This window comes from Medicago sativa, chromosome 2 (genome assembly GCF_051527215.1).
Source record: "Medicago sativa cultivar Bolivia chromosome 2, Bolivia_mono, whole genome shotgun sequence".
Classification (NCBI taxonomy): Eukaryota; Viridiplantae; Streptophyta; class Magnoliopsida; order Fabales; family Fabaceae; genus Medicago; species Medicago sativa.
The window spans coordinates 11,139,153-11,153,469 of record NC_140750.1 but is presented as its reverse complement, the minus strand read 5'-3'; the positions used below and the strand labels follow the sequence as shown (position 1 = coordinate 11,153,469).

The window sequence follows — 14,317 nt, the reverse complement described above, 5'->3', positions numbered from 1 at the left end:
AGTTAGACTGGTGAGTTTTATACTTGATGTTGATCTTTTTGTCTTGTTTTTTAAGTGTGAGATTAATTCCCTTCAAAAAACAATGTGAGATTAATTAGTTGCTAATAAAAAGAATATTTGGGCACTCTTTAGTGCTAGTTGCTAATTTGTTGTTACTCAATCCCTAATGAGTGGCTCACTTTTCTTTTTAAGGAAGAGTGGCTCACTTGGTTAATTCACATACATTAAAGAAAAAAAATACTACTCCCCCCGTCCCTTAATGTAACCCCCCTTTGTTTTTTTCACATTTCTTAAGAAAAGTTGTCAGTGTAATTAATGTGTCTGTTTTGTGTATTAATATTACCAAATTGTCCTTTGTTTGTATGTGTAATAAATTTGATTATTCATATTTCAAGACAAATTAGTAGTATTAATTAGCTGTATGTTTAGGAAAAAAGTAATAAATGCATATGGTAATTTGAAAAAGAGTTTACATTTAGGGACAAAAATAAAATCAAATGGGTGTTTAGATATAGAGACGGAGGGAGTATAAATAATACACTTGCTTAATTAAGGAAAAACTATAAACTACATTTACGTTCTGTTTGGTTGAGTAGAGATTGTGAAGAGAGAAGTTGAGAAGAGAGAAATTGAAGAGAAATGGGTAACCTATTGTGTTTGGAATGAGAAGAAGTAGAGGAGAGAGAGGAATAATATATGGGTCCCATCAAAAGATTCTTTCTCTCCACTTATGCGATGAAGTGCAGAAGAAGAGTAAGTATATCATGCTTTTACAATTTAGCCTTAATAGGAAAATGTGCAACTCAAAACATTTCATTTTTTATGTGTAAAATAAGTCAATAGTAGGGGTATTTTGGTACTTTTAATAATAATCAACACTTCTCTCTCTTATATTTCTTTCATATCTCTTTTATACCAAACAATACATCAAATCTACTTTATTTCTCTCTTATTTCTCACCTTTTTCTCTCTTTTCAAACTCTCTCTTACCTATTTCTCTCTTCACAACTTCTCTCATGAACCAAACACAGCCTTACTTCTCAAATATTTGCCTATTCACGGTTAGCACAGCCTTGCTTCTCAAATATTTGCCTATTCACGGTTAGCATTAGGTATATTGATTTGAGAGTGATACACATAGTATTAAGTATTACTAATGATACAATCCTCTATAATAAACATTAAGTCCATAAAAGTGACATATAGATCGGTTTTTTGTTTTTATAAATTTTTGCAGGCATACGTAGAACATTAAAAAAAGGCCTCCCACATAAAATAGAATTTTTTGACAAGAAAGGGATTAATTATAAAATTTGAAAGCGGTAAAAATCAAAACAACATAAAATTCAACCTAAAAATTAAATTTTGAGATTATATTTTGCAAAGAATTCTTCAAAAGTATATAGAAAAGACCTACAAAGTTTCATAATATTCTAAAGGTGCCTCAATTTATTTTAGTTTTTCGACTAAAATGTGCAATATTGTAATTTTGTTTCGAGTAAGCACAAACTCATGGGTAAAATTCCGTTCTCAAATTTTACAAGTATGTTTTTTTGGTGGTGGTCGGGAGGTTTGAACCCTGGACCTTGCATATATTATGCACTGTCTCTACCAACTGAACTAAGCTTACGAAGACACAAACATGTTTATAACATCATACAAACCTCCACAATAAAGTTTTGAATTTTTTAAACGAGGAATGAACTAAAATGAATTATAGTTATCATAATAACGAAATTCTTAAAAAGAATCATAATTATATGTCTGGTATAAAAACTTCAAAATGTAGCTGGTTCTTATCGCGTTCTAAACATGTCTAGAGATAAACTAAGAGTCATATTAACTAGTGCCCCTAGAATATAGGGATGGGGTAGGCTAGATCGGCCTACAAGCGCCTACGACCTAACTTACGACAAGTTAGACTAGAGTTTTTCTTAGATAGCAAAGGCTTACGCTTTTTTAGAAGTCTATTTAACTGAAAAGACCAGACCACGAGCCATATAAAAAACATCTTAGGCCTATCATACCGGCCTACTTAAGTAAATGTGAATAATATTGTTTACTACTAATATCAATTTTGTTATATTTTGTACTTTGAATTAAATTATAAATGTGTTAACCTTTTCAGTAATTAAGCCTATAAGTATACATTTTTTTTTTTGCATATTTAAGTGTATTATTATAAACTATAAATGAAATATAATATAATATAAAGTCAAATTCTCTAAATAATAATGTTAAATATCAAAAGGGGTTTAATCACATTGATCTATTAGTTCGCTAGTCTATTCAAACTCAAATCACATTACTTATTTAAATATGTTCATATGAAATAGATTTTTAAACAGGCTAGCAAACCACATCATCAGGCTTTGAAGAGACCAGACTCAAACCTAAAAAAATAAGCTTATGATAGACCGCATGCCTTAAAAAAGTTTGATAGACCAAACTTAGGCTTTGTAAAGTCTAGCACGGCCTAACTCATTCCTACCCATACTAGAGCACTAGTTTTTTTTTTTTGAAGGATACTAGAGCACTAGTTAAAAAAGTAAATAATAATAAAAAATTACTCAAAACAATAATTTTTTCTATAAACTAATTATGATTTTTTTTAATGTTCCATTTCTATAATTTGAGATTTTTTTTATATCTTGATCTTTCAACATATCAGTCACTCAAGAGGCATTGGTGTGAAAGAAAATCTTACTCCCTCTGTCCCGGAATATCTGACCCATTTACTAAAAAAAAGTGTCCCAAAATAACTGAGTCATTTCAATTTTCAATACAACTTTCATTATTCCCAATAAAATATAACTCTAATTAATACTACTTTCATTATTTTCAATTTAATATATTCCACTTTTCCCTTTATTTATACATTTTTCTTAATCTGTGTGAAAAACCAAACCGGCTCAGATATTCTAGGACGGAGGGAGTACATAAAAAACAACTATAATATCTCTTACCTTAATAGTTAAGCCGACTATTTTAAGTCGATATGGTGGATGCAAGAATTGAATCATAAGCAGTCACATCTCTATAAAAAGACAAGAGAAAGATGAATTTTGTTTTTTGAAGAAGAGAAAGATGAATGGAAAGGCCTTCAAAATGATTGGGTTAATATCACTTCTATGAATATGAGTCACGTTCCATCCTTTAGGTGAATGGATAGATTTGAGTTTTGTTTATTGACAAAAGTGAGAATTTTTTTAGTAAAGAGTGTAATTTTTTTTTGAGATGGTAAAGTCCTTACTTAAAAACATTTACACTATGTTCACCTTTACAATCTCCATATTCATCTTTAGGAGAATTTTTTAGTAATGAGTGTGAATTTATACAGCCGTGTGCTAGATTCCTTTAAAAAAAAAAAATATAGCCGTGCTAGACAAAAATAACTTTGTATGGCCGTACGAGGTTGCATCTAAAGCACGTGCACTGTAGTGAGAATTTTTTTAGTAAAGAGTGTAATTTTTTTTTGAGATGGTAAAGTCCTTACTTAAAAACATTTACACTATGTTCACCTTTACAATCTCCATATTCATCTTTAGGAGAATTTTTTAGTAATGAGTGTGAATTTATACAGCCGTGTGCTAGATTCCTTTAAAAAAAAAAAATATAGCCGTGCTAGACAAAAATAACTTTGTATGGCCGTACGAGGTTGCATCTAAAGCACGTGCACTGTAGATTGCACGTGATAAATTCCCTGTTAAGATTTTTTTTTTCTTTAACTACTAGTGTTCATTCATTTTGAATTGTGAATTTTTCATTTTTTTTTTTACCATGGAAAACTAACTCATTTTTTTGTTATAGCTAAAATCATGAGATTCACACCGGTATGTCCCATGGCAGCAGGAGAAGCCCTTTTGGTTTATATCACGCTATGGCTATGCAATGGATTAATTATAAATTTTGAAAGCGCAAAAAATAAAAACAACATAAACTTCAACCTAAAGATCAAATTTTGAGATGATATTTTACAAAGACATCTTCAAAAATATATAGAAAAGACCTGCAAAGTTTCATAGTATCCTCAGGACACCTCAATTTATTTTAGTTTTTCGACCAAAACGTACAAAATTACAATCTTGTTTTGAGTAAGCACGAACTCACGGGTAAAATTTCGTTATTAAATTTTACATGTATGTTTATAACATAAGACAATCTTTTTTCTTATGTTTCGTCGCCAATTCGATTGTTGGCTTTCTCCGGGGTGAGGCAGTAGTGATGTTAGGTCGTCGAAAACGGTGGTTCACTGCAAGGTGGGGTGATGTTTGATGAACAAAACATGCATATGCCGTAAACGATGAAAGAGTGGGACTGAATGACGTCGACGAAGTGAAGGACAGTGTACGACATGTCAATGGTGTTTGTCGATGAGATGGAAAGAAGAGCGCCATGGCGACGATACTGTTACGTTTGATTATAATGGATTAAGGGTTGAGTTCTGGCGTGGTTTAAAGGAGATTGATTTCCGGTTTAACTTACAGATTGTTGACGGGGATTTTAATTGGCAAGAATGGTGGATGGAGGAGGCGGTGGAATGGAGAAGAAAATCCTTTAACACAAAAAGCTAAAGAACAAAATATTTTTTTTTACCGTATTAGAAAGAATCGGTTGCAAAAAAATGGGTCAAAATATTGATGACATGGACCAATTAACGCGAGTGTGACAAAAATAGTGTGTCTGAGAGTTTGACGCTAGCACTTCTCTTTCCCTCAATCGTATTAATGGGAGCAACATTTGTGATATATTTAGTGTGTAATTGCTCTTCCATATCTATTTTGTTTAGTTGATCCTATTTTGTTTTAAGAATAACTATTTTGTTCCTAAAAAAAAAAAAAGAATAATTTTCAATAATTTCTTTTAGGATAAACGAAATAACAATAGTTATTTTAAAACTCATACAAATAAGTCAAAATCATATTTGAACCCCTAACAAATTTAACATTTTTTGAGAATGTTTTCAATAATCATCCGAAGCTCTCAAAGATTATATTATATCTTAAGTTTAGTTCTCGCTTACATTAGTCATAGAGAATCTGGGTCCCATTAGCCTATAGATAGCCTCCAGGCCAAAGTATAAACAAAGATTTAAAAATTGATTGTGAATTGTGATCATTAATTAATTAACAATTTATCTCAGTTCACTACTTTCAATCTCAAGCCGTTGAATCAACAGATTTTTAAATTCGCATGCCTATGTGGGCCATATTAGTCTTTGTTTCGTATAAATAGCAAGTGCAATCTTCCTTTGCTGCATCAAAAAATTAAGTGATATCTCTCACAAATGTCTTAAGAGCCTCTTCTTCATCCCCTCTGATCTCTTCTCTCTCACTTTACATATTCCTTCACTCAATCGCCACGTTTTTTTGACACTACGGTACGTACATATGCATTTATATCCATAACTTATCCATAACTATCGTGTGTGGTCCATGTAAATTATATGTAGGGTACTATACTTGATAAAAAGAAAATCCCCTGTTTTAGCTTCTCTGGTTTGGTAAATATGGAAGCAAATATATTTCCTTCAATTCCTTCCTATTTCATATAAGTCTCGTATTGCCTAAGGCGAAAAACACAATTATAATATGAGAGGATTGGTCTAAAAACTATCATAAAATGGTTCGACAGATATTATTTCTCTTTTTATCTTGTGTTTGGTCGTAAGAAATTATGGATTCAATTGGTACAATGAGGGAAAATACTTGGGTGACATTAAGTCACCGTGACATTAAATCTGTACCACACAAAGGTGTTGTGTTGTGTGGCTCAGATGTGTTGTATGTGTTGTGTGGCCCAGATGTTGTGTGGCAATGTGTGTTGTGTGGCCCAGATTTAATGTCACGGTGACATAATGTCACCCAAGTGCTTCCCGTACAATGAGGGCAAATACTTTTGACACCTTTAAAAACTTTTGACTTTATTAATAATTATTTTTAAAATCACTCGTATAAGTGGTTGTGATTTGTTGATAATGTAAATTTGTTTACACTACACTCTACCATTATTGAACTCATAAATCATTACAATTTATGGGCATACACATATTAAACTATGAAAGTTACATATGTAAATATTGTCTTGCAAAACAATTTTTTTTTTTTTTTTTTTATCATATCACTTGTGTAGTTGTGTACATGTCCCTTTCCTTTGAACTGATTTGTAAACTAGTATTCATCAAAAATCTTTAGGGAGTAACAAGTTGTTTCTAAATTAATGCCCCATTATGAGATGTTAAAGTTATAGTGGTATTGATGATTTTATATCATGATGGTGACTAATTAAATATAAAATATGTTTGGTCAACTTGGCAGATATAGTTAAAAAAGAAGAAGAAAAATGATTATGGTGCCAGCAACATCATCCTCTGCCTGCAAACAAGAACTGCCCCTAATAAATTTCCAAAACGGACTCAACAAAATGGAGTCTTTATTTCACAACCGAAACAAAGATAAGGTAGTAGTGATAATGGGGGCCACAGGAACTGGAAAGACCAAATTAGCCATAGATTTGGCCAAACATTTTCAACCAGCTGAAATTGTGAATTCAGACAAAATGCAAGTTTACAAAGGTCTTGACATTACAACAAATAAGGTGACAGAACAAGAGTGCGATGGGGTCCCACACCATCTCTTAGGTGTATTTGATCCTACCACAAATTTCACTGCCAATGATTTTTGTTACCATGCTTGTTCAGCCATTGATTCAATTGTGGAAAAAGATGGATTACCCATTATTGCTGGTGGTTCAAATTCTTACTTAGATACCTTAGTGAACCATTGTACTGAATTTAGGTTAAGGTATGAATGTTGTTTTCTATGGGTTGATGTTTCACTGCCCGTGCTTCATTCCTCACTTCAATCGCGCGTTGATCGCATGATTGAAGCTGGTCAAGTTGAAGAAGTTCGTGAGTTTTTCGACCCTTCTGGTGATTATACTAAAGGGATTCGAAGAGCTATCGGGGTGCCTGAATTTCATGATTTTCTTGTAGCGGAAGCAAATTCAGCGGATGAAAGAACTAAGAAGAGGCTTCTTGAAGCTGCCATTAGTAGGGTCAAGATTAATAATTGCACACTTGCAAATCGACAAGTTCAGAAGATTCGCCGATTAAATGGAATGTGGAAAAAGAGTATGCATCGTCTCGATGCCACTGAAACACACCTTGGGAGTGGTTCACGCACTAGTAAGGAAGTGTGGGAGGATCATGTGCTTGCAAAAAGTCTTGTGATACTCTACAACTTTCTCTACGGTGAAACATGCGCCCGCTCTAAAATTTTGTCACCAACTAATGTAATTGCCAACTTTTCTGCACCACCGCAGATGCTGGCATTGCCTGTTGTTGCGGCGGCAATCCGTTAGAGGTGGTGGGATAGGAATCTACATACAAAGGTTGCACAACTGACATGCTTGACGCACCATGGCATTCCACATAGTTTTTGGTCTTACTTTCCTTTTCATTTTGGGGTATCTTTTTGATAGGTTATTATATATAAAAAAAAATTGTATTTTTTGTTTGTTTTTGTTCTTTTGGGTTACATCGGGATTGGAATACCGTTATACTGGAGTGTATTGCATATAAATTAATTAATTAAATATATATTAATGGAGCATGGCATATACGATCCATTTTTTAAATTATTTGCTAGTGTGGTGAAGCTAAAGTGTAAAAATGCTTCTTAAGAGCCCCACACATCGGTGAATTCTAAAAATAAATATTAATTAAATTTTTTACAAGTAGAATTTTAGTTCCCTAAAAAAAAAGTAGAATTTAGTTTTTTTTTTCTCAACTGATTTTTAGTTCCCTATTTACAAAAAACAATTGATTTTTGAGCTACATTGAATAATTTATGTAACTGGTCTAGAATCTAAACGAGATATATAATTTATTTTATGTATTTAAAAATTAATTGTTTCTTGTAAAAAATTCGGAGAGAATGTTTTCTATTTCAATCGGTTGCTGAGAGAAAAATAGTTAGGCTTCTTATTTTATTTAAGTCTTTCGGTAGACATCTTTTATGAATCAGTAGTCATTGTTTTCTTATGCTTGTTCATTGCCAAAGTCTTAATCGGCTCGAAAGACCGCTTAAAGTTTGCTATTTTTTTTAAGGGGGGCCGTCGGTTCTTGAATTTGTCTGTGTTGGTGCATATCGTTTTTTAAAAAAAAAAATCAAAATGCATTGGTTACAAAGTACCTACATTTCCTTAAACACTAACCAAAATTTTCTTGAGGATTTTTTCCAATTCTACGGATAATATCCCCAAGATTCTTTCTTACGGATCCTAAAATCTTTGGGAAACAATTACGACAAAAGTATTACATGAAAACCTAAATCCTTGTTAAAATCTTCATGAAATTGATTTCATACAGAAATTTTTCTAAAATTCTACAAGAAAAACGCGGATTTCTATTAGAATTACCTTCGTTTAATTTTATTGTAATAACAAATATATTTTTTTAATATCATATTCTTATTTAAGTTTATGAAAATTTATTTTCATGATTAAAAAATATGTTTGGCATAATAATATTAAATATAATAAAGTTATTTAATGTTTGATTATTTTAGAAAGGCCAAATACCTCCCTGGGTCCTTTAAGTTTCACGTTTGTTTCAGATAGGTCCTTTAAGTTTCTAAGGTGTCAGATAGGTCCTTTAAGTTTCTAAGGTTTCAGATAGGTCCTTTAAGTTTCGAGTTTGTTTCAGATAGGTCCTTCTATCAACCTCCGTTAAGGACCTATCTGAAACCTTAGAAACTTAAAGGACCTATCTGACACCTTAGAAACTTAAAGGACCTATCTAAAACAAACGTGAAACTTAAAGGACCCATGGAGGTATTTGGCCTTTTAGAAACATAAAGTTTATGCTTTTTGCAAAACCTTCCGTACGGGTATAATTTGTGGTGCGCCTGCATTAGGCATATGATTAAAGGTGGGTCCAATTAAAAAGTTTGAATTAACTTGATTGATTTGTGATGGGAATGGAAGTATAAGTCCTATGCCCCACTAATTATGATGGGTCACTTGCCTCTTTTTCCATTTTCTTCTAATCGAAAGGACTTTGAATTGAGCTAGACTATAAGCCGTACCCCGTCTCTTCCCACCATGAAAACGACCTTAATAACATCTATCTAGAACTCCACTAAATATATTTACTAGGAAATATATTTGCTACTACCATACTTAATTATAGTTAAGTTAATTTAAAATATAAAATAATTAAATAGAAAAGAATGTTGAAGATCGTATATTTTATCCAATCAAATTTAAGAGAATCGAGCTTGGATGATCTGACTCAACTCAGTTGACAATACTCATATTCTTAATTAAGATGCGTGATTTTTTGACACACATCTAAATTCATGTTCATCCAAATTGACCGTTCTTTGTTAATTTTAGTTATTTTAAAGTGGGTACTAATATTATAGATTGATGCATTTTGGTTAAAAAAAAACCAAAATCGCATGTTGTTAAGTAAAAATAACACTTTGGTGCGATTATTGTACTTAAAAAGTTTTTCTTTGTTTTAAAATACGAACCATATGAACTAAACTGTGGTGATCTTTTGACGGTTTGTACAATTAATGAAGGGTACATTTCCTAGTGATATTTTTTGGGGTAGTATTGTTAGCTAAAAGAGTTTTTTGTGTGTGTTTGTATGTTGCCCTTTTGTTTTTAAGAGAAGAAAATGGTGGTCATCTAAAGTTCGATCGTTATGTAAGTATCAAATGATCACAAATTCTTTAACTCAAAAATTGAATTTTGATTCTCCTAAATGGTTTAATCTTTAGTGGAGTCGATTACTTGAGTTCAATTGCTTTCTATAAAGAGTTTTGTATATGCGTAATGTGAGTGAAATCATTAATAAATTTCCTTTTTTTTTTTTAGTACAAATAAATTTCCATTTTGTATTCTTATATGCAAAGTGTTTATGGGAATCAAGGAAAAAGAAACTCAAAGGTGCGTGACATATAACACACATGCAATTTCCTTTATGCTTCCACTCACCACCCCATATTTAAAAAGCTAAGCGCATTACAATTTTAATTCCCCAAACATTTCCCTTTTAAGGTATTTTAGGAGTTGAATATTGGAGATAAAGATTTCCAGAACTAAGTCTATATTTTAAATTACATATACTTGATATTTTAAATTATTTAAAAGAATAACATGAAAAATGATTAATTAATACTCCAACCACGCTTAATTTATTTTAAAAACATTCAATAATACCTGTAATTTTAAAAAGAAAAGCAAGTTCTCTTCATATTTCTTGTCTCTTCATAACCCTTGCGGTCCAAAGATACCTATATAGTATTTATGGTTTTGGAAAATTTGGTTGTACTAAATCAACAAATTTGCTAAAAATAATAATAAAAAATATCAGAGAATTAATCCTTGAAAAAATTGATAAAAAGGAATCAGAATTAAACATTTATTTTTACACACACATTAACAATGCATGTATGGTCAAAATCACCTTTAGTATAAAGGGGGCATAGTCTTGGCTTTGCATCCCATATATATAATATATATGTATATCTATCTATCTATCTATATAAAAAAAAGAAAAGGGGAAAAGGAAGTATGAGTTATGATTTTCCCACGATTCCATTAGCATCTTGGTCCACATCAAACATACATAGAATAAATAATTTTCCAAGTTTGTAATATAAAAATAGAGTATCTATTCTTAATTTCTTATCAGTTGAGTAAGTGTGTGGAGAGAGATCATTGATGTATAAGCATTTCAGTTAGCAGATATTATTATCAATTTATATAAGGTTATCAATTAGGTCTTTGTGTGACATTTGTGACTTATAGATTACAACTTGGAGTATATTATCAATAAATTGTTGCTGCCAATGGCTTCTTCTGTGCCTGCCATTTCTATTGAGATTAATAGATGAAACATTACAAAAGAAATACAAACGATATATATGATTGCACTAAGATAATTTAAAAGTTGAAATAGCACTGAAGATCTAGAAGTGAAGAAAATAATAAACTTGTGTATAATTATATTAAGAGTTTTACATTGAATATGATAAGACCAAAATATATATTTATAAATGAGTCTTAGTGCAATATCCAAGCACCAATAATGGAGATAAGTGTTTGTCAAAAAAATAATGGAGATAAGTGGTTTGGAAATGGGAGAGGATCCACTCCAGTGGAAATTTCCTCCTGTTTTCTCCTGTGAAATAATCTTGGCCATCCATTCCTTTTAATGACACCTTAATTGATCTTAACCCTTCATTCATTTTAATGTGTCATTTTCATTTCCATCCCTTTTCACGTTCTGGCTTCCTGGAGAAAAATAGAAACCGCTTCAGCTTCCATAACAACATAGACCCAATGAACGTCGTCGCCGTGCTCCATTGATTACCACCGACGTGCTCCTTGATTGCCATCGCCGTTACCGTTATCGTTGTCTCCGCTGATTACCATCGACGTGCTCCTTGATTGCCATCGCCGTCACCGTTATCTTTGTCTCCGCAGCAGTATTAAACGTTGTCTCTCCCTATTGTTTCAAATTCATTGTCTCCATTGTCTCAAGGTAACAGGTAACAATCCATTGTTCTCATTTCATTTGATTCCATGCATTAATTTATCATTAAACATACTTCAGACTAGTAATAATAGTGAAAACTAATAATCAGAAGGGCAATCTTTTCCATTTGATTTTTCCCTTAAGGATTAAAGATAGAACATGAACACTTACTAGTGCAAGCATCTTTTCTGTGTTAGCCATAGCTAACTGTTTGTTTGTTATTTCTGTTAGAGTGGTTACAAATCTGTTAGAAAATTAGTTGATAAGTGATAGCTCAAACTGCCATCTATAAAAAATATGACTGGTGCACAATTTATCATATTGAGAATAACACAATTCAGATTCTTTAAATTTTTCTTTTTTGCTCAAATTCTCTCTACTCTAAAACTTGTATAGAGAACTATGTCACACACATACAGAACTGATAAATGTATATGAAAATTGTAAAATTTGTGTTGCACCACAAGCCATCTCCATGGATAACGAATTTGAGTGGAAACCTCGACTAGGAAAACAATTTAATACTTGGGAAGAGGCAAAGGGATTTTTGGAATGATTATGGTGGAAAAATTGGATTTAATAAATCTCTGCCTTTTAGCTTCTAAAGTTAAATTTCATTGTGTGTTGCTGTTACGTAGGATAATGTTGTTCCAAATAACATGTTTGTTGTGTCGAGTTCACAACCGGTTGTGTCGAGTTCACATCCACCTCAATTTGTTTCGAATTCTCATAGTTTTACTAGACTATTAATGGTAGTTTTTCTGTTTTCATTGTTGTGTTTTAACATTTATATCCTTTTAGAATCCTTTTAACTGTTGTTTATACTTTGTCAATAATATAGGATTCACAAAATGATACTTATCTCCAATCGTTAAGTGGAGACTTCCACCAAGTTTCAAATCGCAAGTCAGAATGGCCTCCTCAAGCGCAACAGGATCGGGAGAGTTGATTGCAAAACTGAGATTTTGTTATAGTGGTTTCATACTAGTGGCTAATTTACCAAACTATTGTGTATCTGGATCTGTTTGTACGCTCCACTACTGTATTTGCCTTTTACTTTGGTGGATTGGTCTATGATTTTGTGAGAAATTGGTGAAAATTGTAGTAGCTTTGGTGGTTGTAATAGTTTTAAATTTGACAAGTTCAGTTTTTAATTTGAATATGATCAAACTTTCTATGTCTTTTTATTGCTGATACATGTTGGTTTTGCATCTGCAAAATTTATTTTTCTGCACTATTCTAGTAGTGCACTGCCCCAGCCATAGCATAAATTATGTTGTTTTTCTGCACTATTCTAGCAGTGTAAAATTTGTTTTTCTGCACTATTCTAGCAGCAATTTTAACTGTTGTAGCAGCAGTTTTATGTGTTGTTCTTCTGCACTATTCTAGCAGTGCAATGGCCACATAATTATAGTTTTGGTGTCCAACTTTTCATATTAATGGACAAAACCTGTAACAGCAGTTTCATATGTTATTTTAAACTGTCAACAAGCAGCGAAATATTGCATTGATCACAAGTACAAGCTATACAAATAATAAGGTTCCATTGATCGAAATTTCGAAGTACAAGATCTTAAGATCACATGTTAAAACCATACATTGATGTACAAAGAACCTAATACAAGCTAATAGTTCTTCCTCTTTAATTGTCAAAGGAACAATTACAAGACCCCAGCGCAAAGGCAATTACAGGGCCTGCCTAAAACAAAGCTATAAAAATACATCCCCACACACAAAGCCACACCTACAGGACACAAAAAAAGTACATTGGATCAAACATAACCAAACTGCAGCCAAAAATAGACATTGCAGAAGCTGTTAACAACCATGACAGCAGCTGAAAACAGACAAAAACGAAACAAAACGCCTGAAACGAAATCCCTCCAAACTATCTACTTAAGCATTTCTGAGGATTCCAACAGCATCCGTATTACAAACTCGATCAGAATTTTAATCTTTTCAAGCTGCAAATCCAAGAAATAGTCTTAATATTCTCCACCACCTCATCGACCTCAAATGTCTCATTATTGGTCATACCATAATCTAAGCAATTGTCATACTTTCCAAGCAACTAATTGATAGTATTCAAGATAGCTAGCCAGAGGCAAATAAACCTGAAATTAATTTGATATTCAATAAGTCAGAATCAACAAGAAATTAATTAACCATGCTTAAAAGAAAATGGAAGCAAACTCAAGAGAAAAATATTAAACATTGACAAAATTATATGCAAAGAATGGGAGAAGGAAGGAAGAGGGACTTCTCCACCACCGCACTGCTCAACCACCGCACCTGCTCCACCCCGGAATTCCCCACACGTTTCGTTTGGACCTAGGAAGGGGTTGTCGCTACTTCAACCACAAATTCAATTTCCCGTCGCCAAATCATTGTTATCCCATCGTGAATCACAGTTGCAAATGGCGTTGGTGATTTCCCATCGCGAATCACTGTTATCCCATCATGAATGGTTGCAAACGGCGTTGGTGTGGAGACCAAGATGATGATGGAGTTGCAATTAGTGGGGATGGGTCTTTTGAACAAGTAAGATTAAGGTGGGTTTTGTGAGGAAAAAAAGGTGAAAACGGGAGATAAGTCAAAACGAACAGAAAAACAAAAGAGAGAAAAAACCAAAGGGCAAAACGACAAGCCATTCATGTGTTTTAATTCCAATCCATTGATCTTTCCTTGTAATAAATGAACGGCTGAGATATGCCACGGGAGAGAACTGGAGAAAAATTACACGGGAGAGAATCTGCTCCCTTT

General features: G+C 32.6%; 1 protein-coding gene and 2 long non-coding RNA genes across 4 annotated transcripts; 2 read left to right on the top strand and 1 right to left on the bottom strand.

Annotated features, from left to right (window-relative positions):
- Window positions 1-5,258: 5,258 nt before the first annotated feature.
- Window positions 5,259-7,618, top strand: LOC146944498 (adenylate isopentenyltransferase 5, chloroplastic-like). Its single transcript, XM_085742876.1, has 2 exons — window positions 5,259-5,380; window positions 6,318-7,618. The coding sequence occupies exon 2, from the start codon at window positions 6,343-6,345 to the stop codon at window positions 7,360-7,362; it is 1,020 nt and encodes a 339-aa protein (XP_085599002.1). The 5' UTR covers window positions 5,259-5,380; window positions 6,318-6,342; the 3' UTR covers window positions 7,363-7,618.
- Window positions 7,619-11,152: 3,534 nt separating this feature from the next.
- LOC146944497 (uncharacterized) lies at window positions 11,153-12,731 on the top strand. Its single transcript, XR_015025947.1, has 2 exons — window positions 11,153-11,567; window positions 12,396-12,731. It is a non-coding gene; the product is annotated as an uncharacterized LOC146944497 (long non-coding RNA).
- Window positions 12,732-13,079: 348 nt separating this feature from the next.
- LOC146944496 (uncharacterized) lies at window positions 13,080-14,317 on the bottom strand. 2 transcript variants are annotated; one of them, XR_015025945.1, is made up of 2 exons: window positions 13,815-14,317; window positions 13,080-13,668 (listed from the first exon to the last, which is right to left on the bottom strand). It is a non-coding gene; the product is annotated as an uncharacterized LOC146944496 (long non-coding RNA). The 2 variants fall into 2 exon arrangements; XR_015025944.1 differs by having other exon boundaries at window positions 13,847-14,317.